This window comes from Telopea speciosissima, chromosome 4 (genome assembly GCF_018873765.1).
Source record: "Telopea speciosissima isolate NSW1024214 ecotype Mountain lineage chromosome 4, Tspe_v1, whole genome shotgun sequence".
Taxonomy (NCBI): Eukaryota; Viridiplantae; Streptophyta; class Magnoliopsida; order Proteales; family Proteaceae; genus Telopea; species Telopea speciosissima.
In genome coordinates this window covers 6032506-6058928 of record NC_057919.1, presented here as the reverse complement: position 1 = coordinate 6058928, position 26423 = coordinate 6032506, and the positions used below count along the sequence as shown (strand labels likewise).

The 26423-nt window shown below is 40.4% G+C and overlaps 4 protein-coding genes across 4 annotated transcripts; all 4 read left to right on the top strand.

Moving 5' to 3' along the window:
* LOC122658217 (subtilisin-like protease SBT1.7) lies at nt 1–2385 on the top strand. Its single transcript, XM_043853131.1, has one exon. The coding sequence runs from the start codon at nt 1–3 to the stop codon at nt 2335–2337; it is 2337 nt and encodes a 778-aa protein (XP_043709066.1). The 3' UTR covers nt 2338–2385.
* A 1787-nt stretch (nt 2386–4172) lies between these two features.
* LOC122657333 (protein arginine N-methyltransferase 2) lies at nt 4173–8355 on the top strand. The gene is made up of 3 exons (XM_043852005.1): nt 4173–4501; nt 6945–7340; nt 7976–8355. The coding sequence occupies exons 1-3, from the start codon at nt 4228–4230 to the stop codon at nt 8287–8289; spliced, it is 984 nt and encodes a 327-aa protein (XP_043707940.1). The 5' UTR covers nt 4173–4227; the 3' UTR covers nt 8290–8355.
* Nucleotides 8356–10412: 2057 nt separating this feature from the next.
* LOC122657334 lies at nt 10413–12294 on the top strand. Its single transcript, XM_043852006.1, has 2 exons — nt 10413–10528; nt 11784–12294. The coding sequence occupies exons 1-2, from the start codon at nt 10488–10490 to the stop codon at nt 12067–12069; spliced, it is 327 nt and encodes a 108-aa protein (XP_043707941.1). The 5' UTR covers nt 10413–10487; the 3' UTR covers nt 12070–12294.
* Nucleotides 12295–15709: 3415 nt separating this feature from the next.
* Nucleotides 15710–24530, top strand: LOC122660265. The gene is made up of 5 exons (XM_043855499.1): nt 15710–15900; nt 16034–16148; nt 16230–16877; nt 17002–17185; nt 24503–24530. The coding sequence occupies exons 1-5, from the start codon at nt 15824–15826 to the stop codon at nt 24526–24528; spliced, it is 1050 nt and encodes a 349-aa protein (XP_043711434.1). The 5' UTR covers nt 15710–15823; the 3' UTR covers nt 24529–24530.
* The last annotated feature ends 1893 nt before the right edge of the window (nt 24531–26423 follow it).

The following is a 26423-nucleotide window of genomic DNA, read 5'->3' as shown; positions in this document are numbered from 1 at the left end:
ATGGAGAGATCGAAGATACTGGGACTTCCACTCTTGATGCTTTTTCTTCTTCTAGGTCTCTGCAACATTTCTATGTCTGTAGTAGATAAGAAGATCAAACAGCAGCAGAAACTGGAGAAGAAAACCTACATCGTGCACATGGCCAAGTCCGAAATGCCGGCGACCTTTGACGAGCACGCACACTGGTACGCTTCGTCTCTGAAATCGGTGTCTGACTCAGCTGAAATGCTCTATACATACAACAACGCCATCCACGGCTTCTCCACTCGACTCACCGACCAAGAGGCCAAATCACTCGAGGGCTTACCTGGGATTCTTGCCATCATGCCTCAAATGAGATACGAGCTTCACACTACTCGTACTCCTCTGTTTCTGGGGCTTGACAAGAACGATGGGTTCATGCCCCAATCTGACTCGACTAGCGAAATGGTAGTTGGAGTTCTTGACACTGGTGCGTGGCCCGAAAGCCAGAGCTTCGATGACAAGGGACTTGGACCCGTGCCCAGTAGTTGGAAAGGCCAATGTGAGTTAGGTAAGAATTTTAACGCTTCAAGCTGTAACCGGAAATTGATCGGCGCGAGATTTTTTTCCAAAGGTTACGAAGCTACGCTGGGTCCCATAGATGAAACTAAAGAATCGAAATCGCCGAGGGATGATGACGGACACGGCACCCACACATCGACTACGGCGGCCGGATCTGTCGTGGAAGGCGCTAGCCTCTTCGGTTACGCCTCTGGTGCGGCACGTGGCATGGCGGCACGTGCTAGAGTTGCTACCTACAAGGTTTGCTGGCTTGGTGGTTGCTTCAGTGCTGACATTCTGGCCGGCATGGATAAAGCCATTGAAGACGGCGTTAACGTCATCTCCATGTCACTGGGCGGTGGGATGTCCGATTATTATAGAGACAGTCTTGCCATCGGAGCTTTTACGGCAATGGAGCGAGGCATTCTCGTGTCTTGCTCCGCTGGAAATGCTGGTCCCTCTACGTTCAGCTTGTCCAACGTAGCGCCATGGATTACCACCGTTGGTGCAGGGACCTTGGACCGTGACTTTCCTGCGTACGTTAGTCTGGGCAACGGAAAGAACTTTTCCGGTGTATCTCTCTACAGTGGGAAACCGTTGACTGATTCTTTACTACCGTTTATCTACGCCGGCAATGCTACCAACTCTACGAACGGGAATCTATGCATAACAGGTACATTGATACCGTCAAAAGTCGCCGGAAAGATTGTGTTGTGCGATCGGGGGGTCAATGCCAGGGTTCAGAAAGGAACCGTTGTCAAAGAAGCTGGTGGCGTAGGGATGATTCTGGCGAACACTGAGGCCAACGGAGAAGAGTTGGTGGCCGACGCCCATCTTTTGCCTGCCACGGGTGTAACTGAGAAGACCGGTAATATCATAAAGAGCTACCTCTCATCAGATGCCAATCCGACGGCCACGATCACTTTCGGAGGCACGAAGGTGGGGATTCAACCCTCACCGGTGGTGGCAGCGTTCAGTTCGCGTGGGCCGAACTCGATCACGCCGGATATACTCAAGCCGGACATAATCGCACCAGGTGTCAACATTCTAGCAGGTTGGACCGGTGCCGCGGGACCCACAGGGCTCTCTGTCGACACGAGACGCGTAGGATTTAACATCGTATCCGGTACGTCGATGTCGTGCCCACACGTGAGCGGCCTCGCTGCAAGGCTCAAAGCGGCGCACCCTGATTGGAGCCCTGGAGCCGTCCGATCGGCTCTCATGACTACAGCTTATGCCACCTACAAGACTGGCGAAACGTTACAAGACATCGCAACCGGTAAAGCATCGACGCCGTTCGATTACGGATCTGGACACGTGGATCCTGTTTCAGCCCTTGATCCCGGCCTCGTCTACGACCTTGCCGTCGAAGATTACGTAGGCTTTCTATGCGCTTTAAACTATAGCCAAGTGCAGATCACCCTCGTGGCGAGAAGGAACTTCACGTGCGATACGAACAAGAAGTACAGCGTCAGTGATCTTAATTACCCTTCTTTCGCTGTACCCTTCGGGACAGCAATTGAAGGTGGTGCCAGTGCCAGTGCCAGTGCGACGAGCATCGTCAAGCATACACGAACGCTGACGAATGTGGGTAGCTCTGCAACGTATAAGGTGTCTGTGTCTTCAGAGACGGAGTCGGTGAAGATAACTGTTCAGCCTGAATCTTTGACTTTTAGTGCACCAAACGAGAAGAAGACATACACGGTGACGTTCACTGGGCTTTCGATGCCTTCGGGGACAACCAGCTTCGCTCGTCTGGAATGGTCGGACGGAAAGCACATTGTGGGTAGTCCGATCGCATTTACATGGACGTGATCGTTGTCGAGTTTAGGGAGGAGAGTGTTGAAATACGTACTTCATTAACTTGTTTTTCGCTTAATATGCTCATCGGCGAGCAAGGATAGCTGTTTGTTTTTTTTTTTTCTCTTCTTCTCAGAAGAATGGAAACACGAAAAACCAAGAAAAAAATGGAATGGTTTCTCACTCGGTGTAAATGTAAAGATCAAATTATGCAATCGAAAGTCTTGTGTTTGCTGCAATGGAAACTAGATTGCATAGCCAACAGCCAAGTAGGAAATTCTTACATTTCAACCTTTGGCTCTTGTAAGAAAATAAATTCTTTGCAGATGCCTCTCCATATTTTTTCTTTCTTTATCTTTTTTGGGTAAAATATGCGTCTGTATACTCATGTTTTGGAGGGTGCAAGTGGAAATAATAGATCTAGAGAGACATTTTTCTATGCTTATCTTTTGTTTAGGAATAATCACCATATGATGTAACCATGCATGTGACAATAACCTATCATCATTATATGTGGTACATAAAAAAATAAGATTGTATGTGCTACATATAGAACAAGAAAAAATAAGAGAGAATTGCATATAGGATGAAAGATCATTATGAATTTAAGAAAAAAAACTTGTTATTCTCTCTTTTTTTGTTTTTGAAAATGATTCCTTATCCTCTTATACCCAGTCTTGTGGTACAAATGGGCATGCCACTAATTTCTCAAAAGTTGGTGGCATGTTCAAGCCAACGAGAGCACATGTTGGCACATTGGGGGGTGGCAATTCCTTCATTCATGGGGTTGGGTGGTCATTCCCGTCCCCCAATATATTTGGGCGTGGTCCCCGCATCCCATGCAGAGAACTTTTCTCCTGCAAATATATAGGCATATAACCATCAATTTGTATATATGGACAACATGATCATGATGACTAGTCCAATGAAATCAAGTTGATTATACTATGGAAAACCTTTTAATGGTCGGCATTTCCATGCTTACTAAATGTGCATAAAAGATGGATATCCATTCTCGTAACCCTTGTTATCTATCGTTCCCCTAGCTTAACATGAACAAGTTGTAACAATGGACTGGATTGATTGGTCAATCAAGTTAAGTTGAAACTGTTCCCTCCCTTGAGGCCTAAAATCAAAATTAAAAAAGAGAGGGACACTATTTGACTAACATCCTTATATCTCTCTTCTTCATATGAAACGATTTTACTGCTTTTTAAGTATGAAACCATTTTATCACACCTTATGTTGTCAGTCTTCTGTATTGTTTGTTAAAAAACCCTCTCCCTAAAATAAATATAAAACAATTTTATAGAAATTGCATGATTTACTTTTAATTTTTCCTCTTTTTTTTTATAATAATTATAGTAAAAAATTTTCCCAGAAACATTGTCTAATTTCAAAGCTGATATCGATTATCTATATCTATAGAACAATTTTTATTAAGAGAAAATTTGTTCTAAAAAACAATTTTTTTTAATCAAGGACAAAATCATTCACAAAAGATACATATATGTGTCGCATTTGATATATATATTTTTTATGAAAGTGTAATCACACAAACCACACACCAATCCCAATAGGTATCGCATCCGATATTAATAACCATGGAAACAACTATTAAATAGTGTATGACGGAATTGAGGATGGAATTAGTTATTGGTTGTTCCGATTCAAATCGGATCGGTATCGGCCCGAATTGGTTGTTAAGAACCTCCCCTCAGAATGGAAAACAAGGAATTTCTGGGGTTTTTGAGTGTGAATCTACCATGTCGGATTGATGAAAATGGGGATCGGTCACAGCCGATTCACTGATCCCATTCTCAGTTCTTAAAACCCTGGTCCTTGTGGAAAAGTTAAGTTTCCCTAGAGCAGGGCGACTGGGCGAGGGTGTACCTAGTAACGTTAATGGAGGCAGGGGATGAGCTGTGCGAGGCGGCGAGGTCGGGTGACTTGGCCAAAGTTGACTCTCTGATAGATGCTGGCGCCGATGTATCGTACTTCGACGGAGAAGGCCTCACTCCACTAATGCACGCGGCGAAGCACGGCCACGCGGACATAGTGAAGGCCCTGCTCCCAGCTGGCGCCCCCTGGAACGCCCTTTCTCCCTCAAACCTCACGGCCGGTGACTTCGCCATGGATTCTGGCCATCAGGAAGCATTCGACGCTCTTCTCAACGCAGGTTTTTGTTCCTCGCTCTACATTTTTTTATTAGATATCGAACTCACAACATCCTATCTTAGCTATTAAAGTTACAACACAACAGGGAGCACCCTCGTTAGGGTATCGCTCTCTAAAAAATTTCCCCCTTTTAAATAATGTTATATAGGCTTCAGAACTTTGGTTTGAAGTGGTCTAGAATTTGAGACAGTTTTAACTTTCAAATTTCGCTTTGTTATATTGCTCTGTTATTAAATCATGAAAGCGTAACACAGCAAGGCTTCTCCGCTACGCGGACTGCTTCAGTTTGAGGAATTTAAGGCGTTTCGAAACCACATAGAAATGAATCCCTTCAGTTAGCCTTGCATATCATCTGGACCCGAGTTTACCGATTAAAATGGATGATACCTAATAGTACAAATGTAGAACTGAGTCCTTCTATTAAAATCCTCAAATGGACCAATGTTAACTAAGCTTACGTCCGCAATATGTATCCTACAGTCATGCCCAAGTTCTTTTAACGATCCAAGTGCTCCCACATTTATTTCGACACACTATGTAGATCAGTTGCAGCATATTGAGAACTGTCTTAACTTTTAATTGTATAACTGGAGTTTAAAGGTAAAATTTTTTGTTTGTTTCAGGAAGAAGTAATCTTGATAATGGCTTGTATGCTTCAGGAGTTGAATACAAGTCGAGATCAGTAATTTAAGTTAGTGTTGTGTTGCTGCTAAACTATTTGCTCTAGGATCATTACTTCCATATGTGGTGAGAACGCTGATGCTTGTTGGTATGTTGGAGGGTGCTGAAGATATTTGTTGTGATTAAGTAGTGGTTTAGGTCCCAAATTACAACAAAGAGGTCAAAGGGTAAAAGATGGATCGTTTGTTTAAGTGGGAAACTTAATGAAGGGAGAAAAAATGCTCTATTTGTACTATTAAATCTAAAAGACTTTTGGAAAGTCTAGTTTAGCAGACTCATAATAATGCACATACCATACGATAGTTAGGATAACTGATAAATTAGTCAAAAGATACACTGTCATGTAAACACACCAATAGGCTGCAATACAGGAATATTTGACTATAGTGGAATGCTAATTCCTACTGGTCAGCATCCTAGACAAAATATTCTCTAATGGATTATGACTTGAGGGTAGTAGAATGGTAATTCATACTGGTCAGCACCCTAGACAAAATATTCTCCCACGAAAAGACCCTAAAATTGCCATTCCATCTTGTCAGCTAGATCTACCCTAAAATCCTTCCCTTCTTGAAACCATAATTCTGTTCCATTATATCTTGAAACCCCTTAATCTCTTTCCTGAAGACCTTCAGACTGCTACCTTAAACCCATCCTCCTTCCAAATAACAAGCATAGAAGACCATATTGTCTAGAATAAACTTTCATCCCTTTCTCAGTATAAACCTACCATGCACTCTAGCTCTTCTAAACCTTAACCATCTGTTGCTGTAAAACTGTTGATCTTGAGGCTCTACCACAGCCTGATGTCTGTATATCTTGGTCCTTGTATTCACTGATTTCAGATGGTAAAATGCTTCGTTGGTATCCCAGTTTAACTCTTTATGTAAATACCATGAGTTTTCCAGCCGAAACCTCCCATGAGCCTTGCATAGGCTTGGCATGGCTAAAATAATTTTGAACCATTATGTACCAATTTTATTGCTTGGGATCTAACTTTGGTTCATTCCTTCTATGCAATTTTCTGTAACATATGCAGTCCCCAGCAAGCATATGGGGCCATGGGGGAGATATAAAGAAGTAGCATCATCAAATTCTACTCCAAATCCTACTATTACTCCATATGGTGGGTTTGTTGGGTACTAAAATGTGTATTTGAAATCTGAGAGTATAGCTGTAGGGTTGTTGATCATGTCGCTTAGTTGTGATAATGATTTAATTAGCTCCAAAATTGGTGGACCAATTGGGATCAGATCTTTTGGTTAGGAGTTTCCCCTATTATGTCTGATTGATATGGGCTACAGTTTATCCCTTTTTCCTATCCTTTTTTCAGAAAATATGGCTATGGTTTGGAGGTTCATCCTCTGAGGACATGGGCATGTTGAAACTACTTGTGCTTTGGTTTAGGGAATCTCATACATTTACTAAATAAAGAATAGGAAAAAAGAGCGGGGAAAACAAGAAGTGAGGTCTGATATTTCCAAAGGAGGTCTAAAGCTTGATTCCATATGTAAACGTACAATATTGGACTGTGGCCTAACAATACCATCCTTTAACTTATCCATAACCATTTTTTTTTGTTTTCCCTTTAAATTATGTTTCTCTGTCTGTGGCATGCATCTATGTGAACGAAGGTATGGGAACTCAAAAGGTATGTTCAATTATGCACATGAGCACAAATTTATGCATGTTGCATGTGATATGTATTTTAACCCTAGTGAGTATACCCTGGGTTTTGATAACGAGTTTCTATACTTGAGCAGGCATTCAAGCTGAGTTGGTCTTGGGTACAATTGCAAGGGCTGCAAAAGAAGATGGTGATTCTGACAGTGACTACCTGGAAGATAGGGTTACTTTTAGTGAGGATAAGTTGATGGACTCCAATAGCAAAGCAATCATGATGGCTTGGGAGAAGCCATTGATGGAGGCTCATGCAAAGGCTATTTGCTCTGGAGGTGGGCATATTTTGAACATTGGATTTGGAATGGGCCTTATAGACACAGCTATTCAGCAGTATGCACCGATTACACATACAATTGTTGAAGCTCACTCTGAGGTCTATGATCGAATGCTTCGTACTGGATGGGGTGAGAAGGATAATGTAAAGATAATATTTGGTCGTTGGCAAGATATTCTCTCTCAACTTGAATCTTATGATGGTAAGTTGGTAACAGCAGACTGAAGTGCCTTCTGGAAATTTGGTATTTTTGTCTATGCTATAATTATCTTTAGAGCTATCTACTGATCAATTATGAGTATTTTGTGTCATTACATTTTCTATTTTAATTTGCTTCTGTCAGATTGAGGTGGTAGTTCTTATTATGAGTTTTATTTATATTTTCTGATTCGATGTAGTGTAAGAAAGAAGACATCTATGAAAACAGCAATTTGGCATCTGGAAAATAGGAAACCATAGAAGCCCTCTAAGAAATTCATCTTGACAGCTGTAATGGTTAATCTGGATATCCACAATCAAATGCACTTCACATAGGAGACATTTAGGACTTGGAGAGCAAATCAAGATTTATTGAGCCTAAATTCCATTTTTGGAAGATTTCTAATTTGAACTGACTTGAACCCTTTAACTTAGATGAGTTTGATCACTAAATCTGCATTCATCTGGAATAATGCTCAAAGGCTTTTCCTTCTGTGTAACGGGTTAAATGAAATTGAAAGTAAGGGAGGAAAAAAATTAATTTGTGGGATTTGCATATCATGTGTGGATTGGTCATTTATCACTTCTACCTGTGTTACTTTTCAGATGTAACTCTCTCAGTTCTTTCTATTCCCGCAGGTATATTCTTTGACACTTATGGTGAGTATTATGAAGACATGAGGCAATTTCACCAGCATCTTCCTACATTGTTAAAGCCTGGAGGAATCTATTCATTCTTCAATGGCCTTTGTGGCGGTAATGCTTTCTTCCATGTTGTTTACTGTCAGTTGGTTTCTCTAGAACTAGGAAATTTGGGTTACTCCACCCAGTTCATTCCTTTGCCTGTTAAGGATTGCTTGGGCGAGGAAGTCTGGGAGGGTGTGAAACACAAATATTGGCAGCTAGATACATACTATCTCCCTGTTTGTCAGTCTTCACAGGATTCTGAATAATGTTTGAATTAAGATCATAATTCCCTTCTTTTTTCCACCTAGAGTTTAAATGGACTTTTGAGCCTACATTCATCTAGTTTTGTAGTCTCCTCCTGGCATAATGTATGATCTGCTGAAGAGTAAAAGTGCATTGCAATCCTTTAAATGATGAGAATTTTCAAAGTTTGCTTGAGATGGGCATCCTATTGTAAACCTGTTGCTTTATCCTTGATCATATTGCTACAATTCTTCCTTTTCAGCCAATAGCAGAGAGTGAAACAGTATATTTAATGAAGAGATTAAGGGCGCACGTATTTAATGAGGAGAGAGACTGTCTTTTTCCCATATTTTAGATGCTCAGATTATCCTGTTATAAATTGTACTTGCATTTCCTACTCGATGAACCTATAAGAAAAACTGTAAATTGTAATAGTCTATACCAAGTACCAACTAATACAATCCCAGGTTTCTAAATCCTTCTGGGTTGCTATGGGCTCACCAAATCAATAAATCCAATTATAAAGTAGTGGCAACTTTGTAAATACTCAGAAGTTTAGAACCCACAAGTGAAGAAAAAACAGATTTAGGGACTCGGCTGGAAATATATATTTAAGTGGAGGATGTTTCTGGAATTTAAGAAAAGGATGGGGATAAAACAGAAGAGATTGAAATTGAAGCCTTATTTGTGAATAACAATAATGTGTCTCTTCTTCTAGTTCTTCATCTTGACCAAGGAACCAGGGGTAAACCAGTTCACACTTCCGATGAGAAACTCACCTGTTTGGATTCCGATCAAGTTGAAACTTTGGGTAAAGGTCTTGATGCGAAGAACTACTGATTACACGCGACAAACAGCCAAGATTGATGCCAGGGAAAACAAATAGAGTTTTGCAAATACTACCTGGCGGTAGTAGAAGGTTCAATGGTGATATTAGCTTAGGTTCTTGTTAGGGACTTGGGTCTCATTCTCAAAAGCTAGCCTTTAAGGAGAGGGTGTCCAAAACCTATTAACCCACCCACATTTCTTTTCATATCCGATGTGAGATTATTCTTTTTTTGTCTTATGTGTTGATATAACAACAATTTCCCCTTCCATGCGGATGGCAAACATGTGGAGTCTGAGATCCCGATCTCTCCCTCTACGCGGGAGTTGACGTGGAGCCTGAGATCAAACACTGAGAATTCTCGGTTAAACGGGAATTTTTCACGTCCCGACTCTTATACCACTTATTAGGGATTTGGGTCTCATCCTCAAAAGCTAGCCTTTAAGGAGAGGCTGCCCAAGTACCTATTAACCCGCCCACATCTTCTTTCATATGTGATTTGGGATTATTCTTCTTTTGCCTTATGCGTGGATATCCCAACAGTTCTCTCAGTAAGAATGGTTTCAGCAGTTAAGAACCTAGGGCTAGAGTTGCCTTGGGTAGGTACACTCATTCCCAAGATATTAAGAAGGAAGGGATGAGGGAGATCAATCAAATCTATCTCAGCACATTTGGTTTGATGGTAGCAGGCAAATAAATAGTAGCCATAATATATTGACTGATCAAGTGTGAAGAGAGCTAGAATTTGAAGGAATTAATTAAGTTTTTCTTTACCAAATGTGAAGAGAGTTAGAATCTCTTCACCAATGGTGAGGTGACGTTATGATTAGACTCTTGATTCATCATTAATTTTCACTGGTATTGGTCATAGTCCGAAACACCCTTCTCCAATTCAATCAGAGGATTAGATGGGATGGCTGAAGAGATTATTTGGCTTCTACAAACCGTGTCCATTGCGTGTGAAAATATACCAATTCTAGAAAAACATGGCATCCAATAATAAAGGTTTCAATTTTTATCCTTCTCATGGTGGGCATCAGCCATTGGAATTTAAAGTGATGTTGAGCGCCACAAAGTGCAGTCATGTTCCTGAAAAGGAAAAAAGGGATAAGCTGAAGAGGGAAAAGCTCTGGACTGTAATCTTGTACTTCATCTTTGTTGAACTATATTTTTGCAATTATGTACTCTTCAAGGACATCTCAATATTCAACGAACCAAAGTAAAAAATATTCTCTTTGATTGAACCATTCTTTCCAAGTACAATATATAATGACGTAGAAGGGCCATGGCCAGAAGGCATAACAAGACCATCTTTAGGCTTGAAAAAACTGACTCCATTTTTCTTGTTCAGGGACAACCTTCCTTTCATTTTTTCTTGTTCAGGTTGATCCGTTGATGGACATACCTGTGCTGGCAAGAACCAAGATGTTGCTCTGGTAATAAGTTTTTCTTTTTTCTTTTTTCTTTTTTCCCAATATTAAGTTGTTCAAATGCTTCAAATGTATATGGTTCAATTGGATTGCAATATCAAAAATTTTCTAATTCATCAACACATACTCAGATGGGGATGGGTTGATCTTCCTGAGCATGATATGGCGTAGGTCTCGATCACATACCCTTTTCCAGTGGATAGTTATCTAGTAAGAACATGTAGAGGTGCTATCGATTATTTCATCAGTTGGATGGGGATTAAGGGCATAAAAGACGTATAGGATTGAGTTGAGATTTTTTTTGTTTTTTGGTAGATAGGATTGAGTTGAGATTGAGTGATACCCTTTAGCTGAATTTTAATAATTTTCCTATTTTGGTAGTTACTCTTTTGGAGGAGAGAGTTTTCCGTCACCCATGATGAAGAGAGAATTTCTTCAGTTATGGTTTTTGGCGTTCAGATGGGACTCTTGAAACATTAGGAAGAATAATTCGAACATTTATATACGAAAGCAAATCATTATGACATCCTAGTGATGGGATTCCCTCACCTACAGTGAAGGAAAGCTTTTGCCTTTAGAGAAAGTTACTCCTCACCATGATGAAGAGAATTGAGGGAGTCATCATCGTTCTCCACTCGAAGTCTTGTTCCTAGAATCACATAATACTTACGTAAAGATAAGGGAAGAGGTTGATTTTGATGGTGATGGCACCATGTCCACATCTGGCTTAAATGTATATGTAAATTTCTCAATTTCTCATTTTATCACATTTTATCTTTCGCTCTTTCAATACCCTTGTCTACACCGAGAATGGATCATCTGCACGTACGTGCAAGTGAATGTACATCTAATAGGTAACCACTTGTTCCTTTTATTTTCATAAATACCCCTCCTCTCTTTATAAACGGCAAAAATAGTACATATGATTGCATGCAATTCACTTGTTCCTTTTGTCTTCATGATGACACATATCATCACTTAACAGTATATGAAGTCTGTACGTACAGTCATGGGCTGATCCATGGGCCTGACTTATGGATCCCGGGTTTGTATTCAACCTTCAAAATACAATACGTGAGCGTTTCATGTATAGTTTCATGATGGCACATGTTAGGACATCTGTCATCACTAAACCATCCGTGAAGTGTTCACGTACGGATAGATGATCCAGACTTGCTTTTGATGGCTCAGCAAAGGTTTTTATTCACTAGTTACTGCACTTCAGATCTTGTTAAGCAGGTTGATCAGTGTTGCCTTGCAGGGCTTCTAAGCGAGGAGAGTGTTCCATCCACAAGCTAGCCCAGACTAATAATGAAACAGGAAAACCCCAAGAGTGGACCCGTGATGCAAAGGGGATTAATCAGATGTGCTGGGTCCCTCATCCACGTAATGGCATATATGTCCCTAAAGGACATGAGATGGTGATGGATGATGTTCCTTCTGGAGCTGCTTCTTTCACTCAACCTTACTGGCTTAGGAGCATTGAAGGAGTTGATAAGTCATTCCCAGATTCTTTGATTGAACATCCATTCTCTGAAAAAAAGTGATGGAGTTACAGTCCTCAATGCTGGCTTGGATTTGAAGTTTGAAAGCTTATTAATGGTGGATGGTATCTCTATGTAATATCGTCTAGACTTACTATACTATACATCAATGAATTAAAAGTGCTTTAGTTCCACAATATAAGAGTTCTTGTATGACTTTTGCGTGTATCATGCACCTATTCTTACATAAATGGGCCACTAAGTAGCTCAATTTTCAAGCTAATGAGCTAAACCCTAGCTTTAGATGTGGGGGAGAGAGAGAGAGAGATGCCTCTCATCTCTCAATATTGAGATATATGATTTCAGACTAAGCTTTCCTTTGCGGTAGAATAGAGAAGGAAGAATTTCTTCTCTACTGATGATGTGAGCATATAATTGGATTTTTTGACCATCATTATACTTCCACCCCTATTGACAAAGTCAAAACTATTCCTCCCCATGCCAATCTGACGGTACCGATGATCGTAGTAAGGGGATTTTTCCTTCACCATGAGTGAAAATAAACTTAACCCTATGATTTCTATGTCTGTTGTAACTGTTCAAGTTGTACCTGCGCAATAGACAAATCTCACTTAAAAGCATGGGCTTTATCAAAAAAAAAAAACTTAAAAGCATGGGTAAATCAAGCTTGTACATGCCCAAATATTTAAGCCCTTTTTTTCATAAGTGGGGGTGTTGTAAAAGATCCTCTCCAACCATGCATCCCCAGGTATTGGTGATCGAGTTGGACACCCAAGTAATTGGAGAGGATCCAGATCGAAGGTATTTACGGTTTTGATATGTCAAAGTTGGCCAATGGATAGTTAAGGAATTATTTGCCCATACATTAAATTTCAAATTCAAATTCGATTATAGTCTCTTATATATTGGGATATTTTCTTATATCTTCAAGCCATCTCTCTCTCTTTCTATATATATAATATAAAAGGTTTTTTTTTTTTTTTTGGTACGATATAATATAAAAGGTTACAGACTTACAGTTGTAATCAAGATTTTATATATAGGCATGCACCATTTCGGTAGTATTGGTATTTTTAATGCTTTATTTGTGATTTGGTCAACTTTTTTTTTTGGATGAAAGTCATTTAGTCAACTTCATTTTGGCTTACACTTGACTTGTGAGGAGAATAGCATTGGAGTCCAACCATGCAGAAAATTTCACCTCCACCTAATATTGTGGTAGATAATTGGGTAGAGTTAGAAAAACTTTTCCCTTAATCTTTTTCCTACCTCTCATAAGAAAGAATATATTCATTAGAAGACAACAAAAAAGACATGCTACCTTCTAACTGGTCAAGGGTTATGGTATTAAAAATCACATTAGCACCAAGAGGACTATATGAAAGGGTTATATGCACCTCCGACCATTAAATATCTGGGAAATGGTCTAGATTGATCATGTTTGTAAAATTTCAACCTCGAACCTTTGATATCATTGAGTATTTGATGGAGTGATTGTAATATTGATAGATACCAAATGTTCTGAGGTCTTGTTTCTCGTTAGATCATAAATTCCACAATTTAATGGTTGAAAGCATTCACACCCCCCTCTTTCCACAAAAAAAAAAAAAGAGACTATAAAACGCTCCATACTTTTAAGATAACCCATGAAATTTAACATGCAAAGGGCACGGCCCAAAAATAGAGATGGTGAACCTTTGACCATAACTTCCCCACATCGCTAGGGTGCAAATTTTCTTTCATATATAGGTCTTTTGTTCCATGTGAATGATATATTATTTCAAGGGATAAAAGTTCTCTGTGGCAGACACAAGGGCCAAGCCTAGACATAGTGGGGGCGAAATGACCACCTTGCCCCCACGAAAGGTAAAAATCCCACTCCGAGATGCCATCATGTGCTCTCATTGGCTGCTGCAGGTGTGTGGCCCCTACACTCCTCCACAGAGAATGCTTCCCCTATTTTAAGACAACCATTGATGTGGTCAGATTCTTTCCCACACCGACAGTGTAGAAAATCCTTTTTGTTTTTTCCTAAACCAAAACTTCAAGCTCTAAGACACTTTACATCAATCATGAAACAAGAATTGGGAAATAAAGAGGGGGCAGGGGTGGGAAAATTATCCTCTCCAATTCCCTAAAGCCTGGCAATGCGGCAGTGCTAGGTGGAGATGTCGACACGTGGCAGCTCGAACATCCAACGGTGTGCTATGTTGAGCTCGGATTGTTGGATGTCCGAGCTGCCATGTGTCAGCATCTCTATCTAGCAATGTCGCACTGCCGAGCTTTAAGAATTGGAGGGATAATAATCCGTGGGGGTGGGGAGAGAGGTATCCCAAATGACAAAACCCTGTGTCTTAGTACCAAAAGAGGCTAATCTGTCATACCCTTGCCTACGAGTTTGACTGTGAACAAAACTAGAACATAATAAAAAGCAATCTGAAAGACTAAAACTACAATGGCTATCCTCTTGGTAGCCGACTCCTCTCCACTAGGGGTGCAAGGTGGCCCTGTCGGCTTGAACCCGCCCTTAGATCAAACAGGGCTTAGGCTGAGATACCTAGCCCTGAGGACGGGTCAAGGTTGAAAATTTCTGACCCCGAGTCAAGGTCGGGTCGAGTCAGTGTTGAGGCCTCGAGCTGAGCCTGACCCGGCCCCGTCCGATCCTAAGTGATAATATATTTTATGTAAAATTGATAATTTTCTCCTCGACCCAGCCCAACTCAATCCGATCCATGCATCTCTCCCTTCTCCCATTCCATGATCCTTATCAGGATCAGTCTGACCCGACTCTAAGGGTGGATCAGGGTTGGATTTTACAAGCCTCGAATTAGGGTCGGGTTGGGCTTAGACCCAACTAAGGGGACTTAGGGTTGGACTAAGGTTTTAAAACGCCTAGCCAAACCCGACCCTGTTGCAGCCTACTCCCGAGTTGCACGATATCTAAAATCACCAAAGATCGAAACGTAGCCAAGGTGTTGTTCCAACGATGAGGATGGATGCACATATCAACATGGTGCACATACGATGGGAGAGAAAGATTCCCAGCTTGTTCGTGGAAGAGCAGATCATTAGAAATCCTTTTCAATACATTGATGACCGTCGGAAATTCACTTCCAAGAATGAGTTGTCTATATCCTCACATGGCCGCAATTTGGAGTACTGGTTTAACTGCCGCTGTTTCTGCCACATAAACGAAAATGTAACCCACATGCTCCGACAATCTTGAGAGAAACCTATCTCCGACTATCCTGAGATAAACCTATCTTAATTGTATCTAAAATCTTCACCCGCACCCACATGACGCGTGGAGATCCAAGCCTCTCAGGCATGAACCGTCAGCTTTTAATTTGAATTTAGTTTTGGGAAGAGGCCAGAGAGGTGTGTCTGGTAAGTGGCGTTGTTGAATTGTGCATTTTTTTTTTTTGATAAGAACGTCGTTGAATTGTGCATTATTTTTGGTTTGGCTGTGATTTGAAATGATCCTTCGTTGATGATACGAGATCTAAGCAGCTCCTCCTCTCGAACCTGCTTGTGCTCCATAAGTGTCTCTCTCTTCTCCTTTTTTAAATTCTTTCCTGATTGTGATAGCAGAATCTCTCTCTCTCTCTCTCTCTCTCTCTCTCTCTCTGTGATTTAAATAAGATCTGAGATACAATCCTGGCTGGTCCGCTATCGAAAGTATCATCTGAGATTTGAGTATTTATCACCTACGAGAATGAAAACCTGAAAATTTTCTCTCTGCGAGCCTTGTGGAAAGCTAATAGATTTAAAAGATTGGAAAAATCGAGGATCTCGGATGGCTTCGAATTTCGATCGGTGGGAGAAGGATCCGTTCTTCTCCGTGGCTGAGGAAGTTCAGGAATCTGCCGACAGGTACTTCATAATTGGGATTTTGTTAATTTATCTAGGGTTTTGATTATTTCTCTTTTCCATTTAAGGGTCTTTCTCTAATATTCTAATTCAAACGTTTCTCCCATTCTCAAATGATTTTCTCTATGTATTGAAGGATGGAATCGGTGTATAGAACTTGGATACACGAAAGCAAGGACGCGTCGAGCGTCTGCGATTTCGATGAGCTTCGCAGGGACCTACAGACAGTCCTTGGCACTGCCAAATGGCAGGTGGCTTTCACATTCCATAGTTTCTTCTCTGAGATTAGGGTTTCTGAAACATTACTGATTTGGTAAGTTTTGTCGCTGCAGTTGGAGGAGTTTGAGCGGGCCGTCAGCTCGAGCTATGTTGGGAGCTCTAGCTCGGCCGAGGATGGGAGAACCAGGCACAGCCAATTCATTGTTGCTATCAAGAATAAGATTTCTACGGTTGAGAACTCGTTGAAGGAATCGGTAGTCGCGGAAGGCAAGTCGACGCTTCCTTGGGTTCGTTTGGATGAAGGAGAACGAGATGAGCTCGCGTTGTTTCTGTTGGGACCTGCGGTAGATAGGACCGCGCCCCCTGCTACGGTTGCTGCTAGGGACGAAGAAGAAGGGAATTTGCAGGCAGTGCATGGAGAGACGGTGTCTGATTGTTCGAAGAATTCTTCGCATTCGACCGAGTTGGGTTCACAAGAGACTAAGGAGGAGAGGTTGCATGGGTATAGGAGGACTGCAAGCGCCAGTGCTGACATTGGTACTTGGAAGATTGCAGTTGCGGACGAGAATTCCAATCGGAGATCTTTTGATGCCATGCCCGATCTTCCTCCTCCTAGGGTTTTAAGTTTTTCAGGGCTCCTCGGAGCCATGGAGCCCATTCCCAAGCTGAATTGGTCGAAGAATGGTTTCAGAAAATGGAAGGCTGGAGATCGTCGTCTACCAACCGATGCTGTGCCATTGCGGTCACAACAGTTGAGTCGGGTGAGAGATTTAAAATAAAATGTTTTTTTCTTCAGTTGGGCATTTACAGTTCTAGTTCCTTATTATTCTGTCTTTAGTATTTTTCTTTGTGGTGGATCTTCTCTTGATTTCCCTTCTTTTGCAGGGAATAGATGTATGTTATGAAAGAAGTAAGAGCTGCCTTGATGGCTGTGACGACTCTTATGATAAGCAGTTATATGGCTGGTTTGGAGCTGTTCAAAGACAACTTCGAAGGTCTCAATATCATATCCAATATAGTCGGCCCATTCAAGTTGTTTTTTGGGTTGCTGTTGTCCTTTGCCTGATCGGTGAGCTCTAAACTCTATATTATTTTTTAGTGTTTTTATTTCCATACTGAATGATCTCTGGGGTTTTTTTGGCAATTACCAGATGTTTTAAAAAGAAGACTGCCAAAATAACGAATTGATGTAGTGAATGAATGCATATCTCGATTACAAGGAATTTTATGTGGATAAATTCTATTATTTCAACATTTTGATGAAAAACCTCAAATAATTTATTGCTCCTAGAGAATCATTGTTGGTGTTTCACAACATTCTTAGTCGCCTCCTGTTTAGCACAGCTTAAAGATCTTTAATTGCATTCTCGTCTTGTCATATATAATATCTGAAATTTAGCATATAATTGAAAAAGAAAAAAAAAGGGGGGAACTTCCAGCTTTGTGCCTTTACATTTTTTGATAATGGATCTCCAGAAGAACGGGTAAGCTCTGAATCCTTCCATCACTGCCTCTACAGCACAATTTTTTCATCGAAGATCCAGCTAAAGGTGCCACTCTCCAGGGAATTTCTTAAAACTCTGTCAAGGGTCAATCATGAACTGCTTCATAAGATTTGTATAGCATATTCGGCCAATTCCAAATGACCGAAAAATATGCTGTCATGCTAGATGATGTATAATTTACACTCAAGGAAAAGAATTAGGGGTATCAACCGGTAATGCAGTTGCACATGCATGGCTGTGCCAGCGTGACCCAATCTGGGAACCTGGACCGAAGGAATCCAAAACCGTCCAATCTAATAAGGGTTGGTATGGGTTTATTTAGTTATTTGACATTATAAGTGTAATTTGCTCTATTTTGTTTTATGGAAGTAGTAGCATAAGAGATTTGGCTTTCCTAGTTTGAGTTGTTTCAACTTTCCTAGTTTACTTAAAACTTTTTTGGTAAGCAAAGCTATATTTGTAGCCCATCTGTTGAGATGAAAGACACAGATTGAATGAATTAAATTTAGTTGGAGTTGCAACTACCGTAGTTTGGAGCCAAGAGTTCGCCGTGTGGTCTTCTTCCCTTTCGCATATTTATTCAGTTCTCCTCCCTCTTTATTAACCTGTTACCTTTCCTCTTCCTGTTGCTTTATTTCTTCTTTCTTCTATTCTTTCCTCTTTCCTGTTTTGTTCTAGCGTAACTGGGTTTCATTTTACAGGGAGTTCAATCCTCTCATATCACCTTCTTTTAGCTTCAATTTCTGAGATATTGAACTCATCTTAGGGGAGACCAAAACCCTAGAATTTTGGCCCCTAACATCCTGAACCAGACCTGCTCCTTAAGCTTTCACCAGGCTTGATTTCAGCAGTTTGTTTTTATTTTAATTTTTATAGGAATGTTTGGTTGTTAGGTTAGCAATTGTTGGTTTCAGCAGGGTTGAGTAAATCGATCCATCACCTGAAATCTTAGAATACGAGAGAGATCCTTCACTTGAAGGATCTTCTCTTCCGCTGGTCTATCACTCTTATTGCGAGTTTGAAGAAGGGAAAATTTCTATATTTACGATTAAGCCCTCACTTGATATTATTGCATAACAACCCTTTTATTCATATTTTATTTCCATTCAAATTTTTACTTGATTTATAATTCCAAAATTGCCCTTTTTCATTTAGGATTAATTCCCGGTTTGCCTCCTAATCTGTTACATTACTCCTAAGGGCATGACGTCTCAAAATTAAGGGTGCCAAATTGGAACCGGAGCAAAAAGCTGAAACCAGAGCGAATAGGCCAAACAGAATCGAGCCAAATATATTTGGTCCATTTCGGTGTTGTTCAGTTTTGGTTCTAGCTTAGAAACGATCGGTTCAAACCGAAACCGAACCAAAATAGTGAGTTGGTCTCAGATATCCCATGTGGATATGATTTTATAATACCAATATATTATAGTATTATTCTCTAAGAGAAAAAGAATCACATTTATCTGAACCGAATATTGGAAACAAACCCAAACCTAAAACTGAACGAAACTGAATTGAGCAGGTTTGGTTTGAGTACAAAGTTTTAGAACCAAATCAGGGTATTGGGAACCCAGGTTGCATTTATCTGTCTGTTTCGATTGGTTCTACTTGGGCCTTAATATGTTGTGTAACTGAGGGCCAAGATGAAGACTGACTGATTAACTGATTGATTTGCAAACCCAAAACCTTGACTGATTGATGTAGTAGCACTATCATAGTATTGTGGCTGGACATGACCGGATTTGGTGACCCAAATGAAGGCCAACCGGACCTAAAGTGGGTTTTGGGTCCAAAGAGGGCTGGTAGTGATTTACTTGTTTATTCAGCAGGGGAATACTTGTAATCTTTGTTTTATTTTATTGTGTTGGGTAGATCACATAGGAGATAAACTAGTTTTTTCCTCTTGGGTTTAGTTTCCTTGTTAAGTTGGTTTCCAAAATAGAGTAGGTTTCATTTATTCTGTATGGAGTTTTATCTTTACATATTGGTTTGTAATCCACTGATGGAAGATGGAATTGAATTGAGTTGTTGCTTGTGGAGCCAAGGTTGGCCATGTGTTTCTCCCTACCCCACCTCTACTTTCCCTGTTTTGGTTCTGCCTATTTCTTCATCATTTGAGTATTCTTAGCTCCCTTGCTTCTTGAATTCCTTCTTCCTCCTTCCTTCTTATTCCCTCTCTTCTTTATTCCTTTCCCTCTGTGTTGCTAACCCCGCTTTCAGCCACTGTTCCAGCAATACCCAAATTATCCACGAATTTGGTTTTGATCTCTCTCTCTCAAATGTTTTTCATTCAGCGTCATATTTTCGGAACTAAATCACCCCTATAAAATGACCGAATTCCCCAGTTTTTATTGCCAAAATTAATTCTCTGCTGTGAGATCGAACCAGGGTTCCCCTCTGGTTCTGCAGGTTACCCGATGCAGAACACTGGTCACAAAACCCTAGTTGGTTTCGCTATGGGCCCCCACGAATATTACACTACTCAATTAGTGAGTGGGTGAAAATTCTGTAATTTGATGCAACTCAAAGTAACAAGAGAGAAGGAATTGTATGTGGGTGGGGCTGGACTTTTAGTTGGTAGGGTGATTCTAGAATCAAAATCAAAACAAGTTGAATAATGACACAAAGGGAGGGCAATATGTTAAAATTAACTCAAAGAAATATCTATCAGGAAGGGGAGGCCTATCGTCTCCTACCTCCTGCCTAAACCAGAGGCGAAAGAACAAAGTTCAAGCCGAGTGTTCGAACTCCTTTGAGAGGAATCCGATGGAGCTGAAAGTTTAGGAGTTTAATCATAACCTAAGGTCCTCTTGAAGGTAAGGGAGAGGGATATTGAAACTCACTTGAGACAAGAAACTACTATAACGGAGAACCATTTTGGTTTTATGCCAGGTAGATCTACGATATAAGCTATTTACCTACCTAGGAGGCTCATGGAAAGATTGAGTTTGCAAGAAGGATCTCCATATGGTCTTTATTGACCTAGAAAAAGCTTATGACAGGGTCCCTAGAGAATTAATATGGCATGTACTAGAGAAGAGTAGTGTTTCAAGTAAATATGTGGACATAATTAAACATATGTATGATGGTGTGGTGAGTAGTGTGAGAACTGTGGGGGGGGGGGGGTCAAGGTAGTGAGTTCCCAATTACAATTGGGCTACACCAAGGATCAGCTTTAAGCCCTTATTTGTCTACACTTATCATGGATGAGTTAACTAGGGACAATAAAGATGAGGTTCATTGGTGTATGTTTTTGTTGATGATATTGTTTTGGTGGATGAGACAAAAGCAAGGATTAACGTCAAGTTGGAGTTATGGAGATCAACCATGGAATCAAAAGGTTTTAAGATAAGTAGAACGAAGATAGAGTGTATGGTGTGTAACTCTAGTCATAACAGGACGGATAATGAACTGGTGAAAATTGCTGAGGGGGGATATTGCAAAGTGATTATTAAAGGTATCTGGGCTCGATCATACATAAAGAAGGTGATATCCGGTGTGATGTTTCAAAGAGAATTAAAATAGGATGGGTGAAAATGGAGAGGTGCATCCGGTGTGTTGTGTGATTGAAGTATTCCTTTAAAGGTTAAAAGGAAAATTTTATAGGCCTGTCATATGACCGGCTATGATTATGGTGCGGAATGTTGGAGAGTTAAGAAGCATCATATAGATAAACTAAATGTAGCGGAGATGAGGATGTTGAGATGTCTGTGTGGGAAAACTAGCAGGAATAAAGTAAGATATGACTACGTTAGAGCTGATTGGGAGTAGCCCCGATGCATGTTAAGTATTGAGAAAGTTGTTTGAGATAGCATGGCCATGTTCAATGAAGACCATGGGATGCTCCATTAGAGCTGATTTGGGAGTAGCCCTGATACATGTTAAGTATTGAGAAAGTTGTTTTGAGATAGCATGGCCATGTTCAATGAAGACCATGGGATGCTCCAATACGGAGCAATGATTTGATTCAGATTGAAGGAACTAGAAGAGCTAGGGGCAGGCCTAAAATGCCCCACCTAGGAGAAGTGAGGAAGGACATGCATAGCTTAAGCCTTGTATCAAGTATGACCTCGAATAGTGACTGGAGGGCTAGGATCCATGTAGCTGACCCCATTTAGTTGCGATAAAGCTGAGTTTTTTATTATTCTTGTTGTTCATTTATTAGTAAAGGAAGCAAGCTTTTTATATGACGCCTTAAAATATGAAATCTTAATATTTTACATCCCCCCTTTTTTGTATATATGATGCCTCCTGATACCACTTAGGCACCTTAACAAATATGTCGGTTGCATAGGTTGCTTTTGACAATGTTGGCATAGAGAGTTAGACTATTTAGAATGTTGTCCACCTGGACTGGCAACCCCAACCCTTTGAACGGCCATTTCCTGGAGAAATGGGGAAATGTCAGTTTTAATAGGTATTAGAAGAAGAAGAAGAAAAAAAAAAAAAGGTGACCAGATGATCAAACTGAACACAACCAGTCATATGAGTATATTTTTATATGTTCTTCATTAAGACTAAAAATATGATGTCAAAGGCACGTAAACATTGGACCCGTAAAACCTAAACAATTTTACTACTGTGCTGCAAGTAACTCTCAAAATAAATGGCATATATTATATTGGAAAAAAATTTCCCTCTCACATGATTTTTTTTTATTTTCTCTCGCCTACTCTGAATACATGGGTCCCATGTGGATGATACCTTTTTCAGGATAGCCATCGGTGTGGCCTCTCCCATATTATATATATTTGGGTTCTCATTACAAACCCGACATTTGATGTGGATAAAACTGTTAAAATCATCTGGACCGGATTGTCAGAACTTCAGACTACTGACTGTTAGGATTGAATGGCTTGGCTACCATTTTGTTTTCGAAAACATTGTTATACAGCATGTGTAATGCCAAGAGAGAAGCACACAAGAAGATCCATCATACTTGAAGAGTTAAACAGCCATAAGTTGGTGCTTCTTCCCCCCTTGGAGTGGGGAATTAGTTGTTTTGTTTGTAGAGATTCTAATTTGTCAATTATTAGCGTCCATGCAGAAATGAGTTGTTCGTTTTATTTGGATTACGGGGGATCTCTGTATCCAATGTTTTCTGTCTTATGTCAACACACCTCCTGTCCATTTCCTCAGATCATAGGTTTGGTCTAGTAGGTGTCCATCAAACTGAGTAGACATGTGCACATCGAATGTGGTTCTGAATATTGCTATTAAATTGAAGAGATGCAAAAGTCACATATCAGAATTGAGGATTTTCTCATTCTGGCTATAAGTTCTGTAACGTCTGTGCTGCCTCCATCACCGATTTAATGGGAGACTGTTTCTTCTATACCTCTTTTTAAGTGTAAATGGGTATTGTCTATTGTGAAGGGAATAAAAACTGAAAGAAGATGGAGAAAGGACTAGTAACAAGTATGGCTTTGACTAGAGCTGATTGGGAAAAAAAAGATTCATGTAGCTGACCCCATTTAGTTGGGTTGAGTTGAGTAATAATAGTTGTGTGTGTGTGTGTGGTGTGAGAGAGAGAGGGAGAGAGATTTAGAAACTTTCCCTGCTTTTATTTGTTCATTATTTATATACTCATTCATTATTCAGGTGTGTACAGTCATAGGTTATTGAAAGTATTTATGAGTCTCTGTTGGAAATTTCTGTGACCTTTTATTTTTTCATTAACTTCCTATTGTGGATTTGACCATTCTCTATGGAGATTGGAGACACATTTAGCAACCTAAGTACCTAGGGTATTGGTTCCTACCTAGAACAGCTTTGTTGAAGTTCACCTTTCTTTTCAAGCAATGGGCATCTATCTGATATTATGGTAGGAGCTTTTGGGAACCAAGTTGTTCTTTACATGGGCCAAAATATTTGTAATATTCCAAGTAGATGTTGTCATCAGATATTGGATCATATAAGCACCTCAAATTTATTTTTGATTGCAATTTTTCTTACATTCTCATACCGAGGGCCTCTTGCTTTTAATGTTTTATTTTAATTGATCATGATTGATCATGCCCTTAAATTCATAGACTTCATGGTCAAGATTTCAGATTCAAACACTTCACTTTTTTTCTTTCAATTCTCTCGTGGGTTCTATAGTATCTTGTTTTATAGAGGAGCATCTAAGTTTCCCACGGACCAAGCCTTCTCATATTTGGTGTACAGTCTCCTAGTCCTAGGGATACTGCATCCTGTGATGAATTCAGCCTTACCTGTCTCAAAGCTGCTTCACTTGCAAACTCTCCTGGAGTTGTTGAAATTTTTTTGCCAACTTTTACTCATCAAAGATCTATGCCGGCCTGGTTGATTTGCCAATTTGAAGCCATCTGCTTGAGAAGAATGTAATACTGTAGGTCATTGCCCCTTGGTATGAGTGGGTTGACTTGCCAATGGTCATGCACAATGCGAAACAAGAATATTGGAAATGTTAATTTTTGTTGTCTAGAAAGACAACTCATGACACATGGCTTGGCAGCTGTTTATTTTTTGCCAGTAAAAAAGAAGTAGCATGTTTCACAAGATTCTGTAAATGTGAAAACCTTCCATACAAACTTGAATGCATGCCATTTAAGGTCAAAACTTGTGACATAAGGGGATGCAAATCTCACTGGAGGAAGTTAAGCCTGTTATAAACTTATAATGCTTCCATTCTATAAATCGGATGAATAAATTCTTTTTTTAAATTCTTTTTCCACATGCATCTCATCCACTAAAGGCAGTACAGGATGTATTCTAAGCATGCTGCGAACAAGAATGGAAACTGATTGCATATTTAATGCGGAATATATATTTGCCAGATTATATATTTACATAATGCATGTTCTTTGCTCTTCTTATAGCATTACTCGATGCTGTTTTGAATTTTATTATCTCTGCAGTTTTTCTTGCATGGAGTGCAGTGTAAGGGGAAAAAATGTACTCTGGACCGGATTTGATGGTTGGTGGTAGTATTCAGAGTGGGGCTGAGGCAAGCTGGGAGTTAGGTATTCTTCCTTCCGGATTTTATTATCTCTGCAGTTTTTCTTGTTTTGTAGCATGCGAGAAGGTTCCATGCTCACACATGCTTTGTAAACTATTTGAGAGCAGACAAAACAATTTTCTATCTCAATATTAATTGTACATTTCCAGGAGAACTCATTGGAAAATGAAGTAAAGGTGGCCCAAGATTGTTTACCTTTGTTGCGTTGGCTATTGAAGAAAGGGTCCTTCTATGCATCACTATGCTTAGTGAAGTATTACGTTTTACTATTTGTCACTTGGCAGTACATGGGTTGGTCTATGTGATAGAGGACCTCACATACATCTCATTAACCAAATTTTAGTCCAAATTAAACAAGGAAAGCTGTTCAAACTCTGATTATTAGTTTTAGTAAAATTACTAAAATGTCATCAAATGCAGATAAATATAAAATACAAAATGACATCTTTTGTAATTTTAGATACTTCCTCTATTCATTGTAAGTTGAAGTCGTACTGAGATGTTTGTCAGATCCTCTATCACATTGATTAATCCATGTATTGTCATGTGGTAAATAGTAAAGCGTTACACTTATACTTCACTAGGTATAGTGATGCGAAGAAAACACTTTAAAAAACAAGGGAACTGTACAATTTGAAGTTGCCCATAACCAGCCCTAAAAATAAAAGAAATATTTTGTGGAGAATGATTGAAGGCCTTCTATCTTGGTGGACGAAAGAAAAATCGGAAGAACGTATCTGAGTTTTGCTAGAACGGTGAAGAAAAGTCCAACAGGAGCTCTCAGCCCTACAGTACTGTTTATTGGAGATCTGCCACGTCACACCATGCCAACTTTGGTAGCTGATGAGGCATAAAATACCCTACCTATCGGAGGTTGCCACGTGGCTGATCCGACCTCAGTCCGAGAACCGAGTTGAGCCGAGCAGGAGAATGGGCCGACCCCATCTTCGATAAGTCATCTGACAGAGCCAGGCTCGAGCGAGCTGGCCGGTGGTTGAGGCCGAGCTCATACAGGTCAGCCAGACTCCTAGCCGAGCTTGAGGCCGAGAACCACCTCTCGGCCCGACCTCCTCTGTCGACCCCTTGGGCCGACCTCCGAGGCCGAGCCCTCCTCCACTAAAGCTGCCATAGCACCCCGTCGGGGATCTCCGGGCCGCATCAGCACATCCCGAGAATCACGGGATAAGGATCGAGCCACGATCCCAGCACAACACGGAATCGCACTCTACATGGACTCTTACCTTAATAAGAGTCCGACCCCAAAAATGACTCTCCACTCCGCTCTACGCGGGAGAACCTTCCGAAAGAAGGACTCCTATCATACTAGGACTCTTCCAACCGTCTCATCTCCTCCTCACTCTATAAATAGGCAGGTATGGAGCACTATTCCTCATCTCACTTTGACTAGCAGTTACGCTGTTGCATTAGAGACCTGACTTGAGCATCGGAGAGTCCTAGGCTGGAGCCACACCGGCCCTCTTGTGCTCATTGCTTGGTTTTAGCAGGCTCATCCGCGGGCGAACCAAGCACCGGAGGTTTTCACACGCGACAGTAACCATCTCTTGGAGTTCACTCAGAAGGCCTCTGCAACGTTCTAGATTGAAGATGAAGGGTAATGTAATATTGATTTAAGGGAATCAAACAGAACCGAAAACAAAGAATAATAAAATTTCAGATTAGGCAGAAAAATCATATGACATAATCGGACGATCAGATTAGATTAGAACACAGGCCTATTCGTAAGGTAGGGAACCCTTGCTGAAAGTTTCAGGTAGATCCAATGGGTGGATTTGAAATTGTGGATCAATCCTAGTGGTACG